At 48.6% G+C, this 6,000-nt stretch overlaps 1 protein-coding gene across 4 annotated transcripts in view; it reads right to left on the minus strand.

The window, feature by feature from the left end:
- il15ra (interleukin 15 receptor subunit alpha) overlaps window positions 1-2,667 on the minus strand; it is a 63,084-nt gene extending 60,417 nt beyond the window's left edge. For all 4 annotated transcript variants that reach the window (XM_060902965.1, XM_060902964.1, XM_060902963.1 and 1 more), the window contains exon 1: window positions 2,216-2,667. In XM_060902965.1, the coding sequence (XP_060758948.1) occupies window positions 2,216-2,282 (67 nt within the window). In that variant the 5' untranslated portion in view covers window positions 2,283-2,667. The remainder of the gene's footprint in view (window positions 1-2,215) is intronic.
- Between the last annotated feature and the right edge of the window lie 3,333 nt (window positions 2,668-6,000).

Below are 6,000 nucleotides of genomic sequence, written 5' to 3' on the forward strand. Positions count from 1 at the left end.
ATAGCGATCAGGAAAGTTTGAAAAAAGTAGGAAATTCAGTCCGATGACTCAATCCAGCTTCCAGCTTCTGGTGGTCTGGTCTGCACTCTGACTGATGTGTGCACGCTCTGGCCAGCAGGAGAAGAGGCGCGAAATGATGCTGCTTGCCCTTCGCAACAAGATGTACTCGTTGCTATCATGTCAATATCAAAGCAGGAGGAGGAGGCGCAAACCGGCACGAACTGTCTATGGATGCGAAGCGACCTCCTTGCCCTTTGGGTCAATATCAAACCCAAATTTTTTTTCTCATCGGATCTACACGATTCACGTAGGTCACCCATTTTGGTTTCAAAACGGCGAATTTCGCCACAAGGTGAGGGATTTTCATGTATGCCTTAAGCAAGGCACTTAACCCCAGACTGTGGGTACGTCAGGGTCTTGTTGTACGTTGCTCTGGATAAAAGCATCGACTAAATGCCTCGAATGTTACGTAATCCTAAGCCATAAATAGTAATGTGAAATTGAAGAGATTTTGTCAAACAGTTATATTTTAAATTCTTTCAACTGATCCGTTTATTCCGTTGTAATGGACCAGGACCAGCCTCGGCTGTAACGTGGGTAGCCACGAAGGGAAGAAAATACCAGGCATATTCTATTCACAACTTCCACATGTGACACGCAGATGAAGAAAAAGTTTTGAGATATATTTTAAATGGATCACTAACAGTGAATTTAGTGAAAGCTAGCACAGTAGTGGTCATGTGATTCAAAATAGAAACAACAAATTGAATTCTGGAACGCTTCAGTCAGCACCTTTAGGTGCAATGTGAGCGCAGGCTAGTGGGGTAACATGAAGGGAGGACAACCTCTTTCGGGAGCAGCACAAAGCAATCGTTCCTAATGTGCATTACCCCCCCCCCCCCCCCCCCCCAAAAAAAAAAAAAAAATGCTGTCTAAAACTTTTTTCTGCTGAAATGAGAAGACGTCTGCTCATGTGACACACACTCTGTAAGCAGAACTTGGATACTAAAGACCAAGACAACATGCTGGGTAAATGTCCTAACCTAACCTTTCTGGGTTAAAACAGCACATGTTGGGTTTGTCCATAGAAGACCCAGTGGTGAGATTCCAAATTGGAGTAGCCCCAAATCTCTCTCTCTCTCTCTCTCTCTTTCTGGAGGAATGTTTTATGGTCTAATGAGAAAAATATTGAGTTGTTTGACCAGAATAACTACAGATACAACAGAATGCTGTACTAACTGTTCAGCATGGTGGTGGTAGCATTATGTTCTGGGGCTGTTTTGCTGCCAGTGGAACTGGTGCATTGCACAAAATGGATGGAATAATGAAGAAGGAGTTCTAGGAGAATTCTTCAGCATAACATCAAACCATCAGAAACTTGGATACAACATGACAATGAGCACAAACACACATCAGTGCTGGGCGTGGGATGGATAAGGCAGGTAAACATTACGCTTAAAACAAGTTCTGACCACAACTGTATTGAAAAGTAAAGGACTGAGCTTCAAACTCACATCGGAGACAGGAAGCACACAAAATGAACTAAACTCGACTAATCTAATTCTGCCAAGAAGAGTGGACAAATATCCAACCAGAAGCCTGTTGATGGCTCCCGAAAGCAAGGTGAAACTTGGTAAGGTAGATTTAACCAAATATTAGGTGTGCTGTATACACTACCGTTCAAAAGTTTGGGTTCACCCAGCCAATTTTGTGTTTTCCATGAAAAGTCACACTTTTATTTACCACCATAAGTTGTAAAATGAATAGAAAATATAGTCGAGACATTTTTCTGGCCATTTTGAGCATTTAATCGACCCCACAAATGTGATGCTCCAGAAACTCAATCTGCTCAAAGGAAGGTCAGTTTTATAGCTTCTCTAAAGAGCTCAACTGTTTTCAGCGGTGCTAACATGATTGTACAAGGGTTTTCTAATCATCCATTAGCCTTCTGAGGCAATGAGCAAACACATTGTACCATTAGAACACTGGAGTGAGAGTTGCTGGAAATGGGCCTCTATACACCTATGGAGATATTGCACCAAAAACCAGACATTTGCAGCTAGAATAGTCATTTACCACATTAGCAATGTATAGAGTGGATTTCTGATTAGTTTAAAGTGATCTTCATTGAAAAGAGAGAGAGAGAGAGAGAGAGAGAGAGAGAGCATTAGTGCACCATAAAAACATGTTAATGACAGTGAACGACAGAACTCACCATCACCTCCTGTTCTGATGGAATACTCAGATATGATGAAAATGAAAGTTAGTATGGATGCGCGCATATCCAACACGTCCGGATTGTCCCAGCCTGACCCTGACTGCCCTGCCAGAGCTTTCTACGCATTTTAAGTACTAGACAGCTCTCTCTCTCTCTCTCTCTCTCTCTCTCTCTCGTCAGTGTTTCCTTCCTGGCTGAGAAAAAAAAATCACTTTCACTTTCTCTTTGGAGACGTGACAAAAATCATCGAGCGAGTAAAGTCCATATGATCCACTGAGCCCGGGACCGAGCTCCTGAAGACCAAACACGCAGCTCACAAGTCCTCTCACTTCCAGAATTATTTACTTCCTGCCTCAGGTCAGGAGCTGAATTTGAGAGTCCTGGGAAACCGAGAGAGCCGCTTTACTGCTCATACAGTAAACAAACACACGACTTCTGCGCGTTATTAATGACGTCACTCACAGTGCTCCCCGTCAGCGCGCACGCGTGAAATGCTGACGTTTTCTCCAGGCTGTGTGCTACTGGTCTGACTGCTGTGCACTACTGGTCTGACTACTGGTCTGACTGCTGTGCACTACTGGTCTGACTACTGGTCTGACTGCTGTGCACTATTGGTCTGACTACTGGTCTGACTGCTGTGTGCTACTGGTCTGACTACTGTGCGCTACTGGTCTGACTACTGGTCTGACTGCTGTGCGCTACTGGTCTGACTGCTGTGCGCTACTGGTCTGACTACTGGTCTGACTGCTGTGCGCTACTGGTCTGATTACTGGTCTGACTGCTGTGTGCTACTGGTCTGACTACTGTGCGCTACTGGTCTGACTGCTGTGCGCTACTGGTCTGACTGCTGTGCGCTACTGGTCTGACTACTGGTCTGACTGCTGTGCGCTACTGGTCTGACTACTGGTCTGACTGCTGTGCGCTACTGGTCTGACTACTGTGCGCTACTGGTCTGACTGCTGTGCACTACTGGTCTGACTACTGGTCTGACTGCTGTGCACTACTGGTCTGACTACTGGTCTGACTGCTGTGCACTATTGGTCTGACTACTGGTCTGACTGCTGTGTGCTACTGGTCTGACTACTGTGCGCTACTGGTCTGACTACTGGTCTGACTGCTGTGCGCTACTGGTCTGACTGCTGTGCGCTACTGGTCTGACTACTGGTCTGACTGCTGTGCGCTACTGGTCTGATTACTGGTCTGACTGCTGTGTGCTACTGGTCTGACTACTGTGCGCTACTGGTCTGACTGCTGTGCGCTACTGGTCTGACTGCTGTGCGCTACTGGTCTGACTACTGGTCTGACTGCTGTGCGCTACTGGTCTGACTACTGGTCTGACTGCTGTGCGCTACTGGTCTGACTACTGTGCGCTACTGGTCTGACTGCTGTACGCTACTGGTCTGACTGCTGTGCGCTACTGGTCTGACTACTGTGTGCTACTGGTCTGACTGCTGTGCGCTACTGGTCTGACTACTGGTCTGACTGCTGTGTGCTACTGATCTGACTACTGTGTGCTACTGGTCTGACTGCTGTGTGCTACTGGTCTGACTACTGTGCGCTACTGGTCTGACTGCTGTACGCTACTGGTCTGACTGCTGTGCGCTACTGGTCTGACTACTGTGCGCTACTGGTCTGACTACTGGTCTGACTGCTGTGTGCTACTGGTCTGACTACTGGTCTGACTGCTGTGCGCTACTGGTCTGACTGCTGTGCGCTACTGGTCTGACTACTGGTCTGACTACTGTGCGCTACTGGTCTGACTACTGGTCTGACTGCTGTGCGCTACTGGTCTGACTACTGGTCTGACTGCTGTGTGCTACTGGTCTGACTACTGTGCGCTACTGGTCTGACTACTGGTCTGACTGCTGTGCGCTACTGGTCTGACTACTGGTCTGACTACTGTGCGCTACTGGTCTGACTACTGGTCTGACTGCTGTGCGCTACTGGTCTGACTACTGGTCTGACTGCTGTGTGCTACTGATCTGACTACTGTGTGCTACTGGTCTGACTGCTGTGTGCTACTGGTCTGACTACTGTGCGCTACTGGTCTGACTGCTGTACGCTACTGGTCTGACTGCTGTGCGCTACTGGTCTGACTACTGTGCGCTACTGGTCTGACTACTGGTCTGACTGCTGTGTGCTACTGGTCTGACTACTGTGCGCTACTTGTCTGACTACTGTTCTGACTGCTGTGCGCTACTGGTCTGACTACTGTGCGCTACTGGTCTGACTGCTGTGCGCTACTGGTCTGACTGCTGTGCGCTACTGGTCTGACTACTGTGCGCTACTGGTCTGACTGCTGTGTGCTACTGGTCTGACTGCTGTGCGCTACTGGTCTGACTGCTGTGCGCTACTGGTCTGACTACTGTGCGCTACTGGTCTGACTACTGGTCTGACTGCTGTGCGCTACTGGTCTGACTACTGTGCGCTACTGGTCTGACTACTGGTCTGACTGCTGTGCGCTACTGGTCTGACTACTGTGCGCTACTGGTCTGACTGCTGTGTGCTACTGGTCTGACTACTGGTCTGATTGCTGTGCGCTACTGGTCTGACTACTGTGCGCTACTGGTCTGACTACTGTGCGCTCCTGGTCTGACTGCTGTGCGCTACTGGTCTGACTACTGTGCGCTACTGGTCTGACTACTGGTCTGACTGCTGTGCGCTACTGGTCTGACTACTGTGCGCTACTGGTCTGACTGCTGTGCGCTACTGGTCTGACTACTGGTCTGATTGCTGTGCGCTACTGGTCTGACTACTGTGCGCTACTGGTCTGACTACTGTGCGCTACTGGTCTGACTACTGTGCGCTACTGGTCTGACTGCTGTGTGCTACTGGTCTGACTGCTGTGTGCTACTGGTCTGACTGCTGTGTGCTACTGGTCTGACTGCTGTGTGCTACTGGTCTGACTGCTGTGTGCCACTGGTCTGACTGCTGTGTGCCACTGGTCTGACTGCTGTGTGCCACTGGTCTGACTGCTGTGTGCTACTGGTCTGACTACTGTGCGCTACTGGTCTGACTGCTGTGTGCTAATGGTCTGACTGCTGTGTGCCACTGGTCTGATTGCTGTGCGCTACTGGTCTGACTACTGTGCGCTACTGGTCTGACTACTGTGCGCTACTGGTCTGACTGCTGTGTGCTACTGGTCTGACTGCTGTGTGCTAATGGTCTGACTGCTGTGCGTCACTGGTCTGACTGCTGTGTGCCACTGGTCTGACTGCTGTGTGCCACTGGTCTGACTGCTGTGTGCCACTGGTCTGACTGCTGTGTGCCACTGGTCTGACTGCTGTGTGCCACTGGTCTGACTGCTGTGTGCTACTGGTCTGACTGCTGTGTGCTACTGGTCTGATTGCTGTGTGCTACTGGTCTGACTGCTGTGTGCTACTGGTCTGACTGCTGTGCGCTAATGGTCTGACTGCTGTGCGCCACTGGTCTGACTGCTGTGTGCCACTGGTCTGACTGCTGTGTGCCACTGGTCTGACTGCTGTGTGCTACTGGTCTGACTACTGTGTGCTACTGGTCTGACTGCTGTGTGCTACTGGTCTGACTGCTGTGCGCTATTGGTCTGACTGCTGTGCGCTACTGGTCTGACTACTGTGCGCTACTTTTTTTTAAATTTTGTTTATTAGATTTTTCCAACTTTTACAACAACACAAATCATATATACATATATTTAGCAACATAGAGGGAAAAATGCATTTTAAAATTTAAACAGAAACAAAACAACATTAAAAAAAGAGAAAAAGAAAAGAAAAAATAAAATAGGGAGAGAGAGAAAAAAGAGA

The sequence above is a fragment of the Neoarius graeffei genome, chromosome 21, assembly GCF_027579695.1.
Source record: "Neoarius graeffei isolate fNeoGra1 chromosome 21, fNeoGra1.pri, whole genome shotgun sequence".
NCBI classification, from domain to species: Eukaryota; Metazoa; Chordata; class Actinopteri; order Siluriformes; family Ariidae; genus Neoarius; species Neoarius graeffei.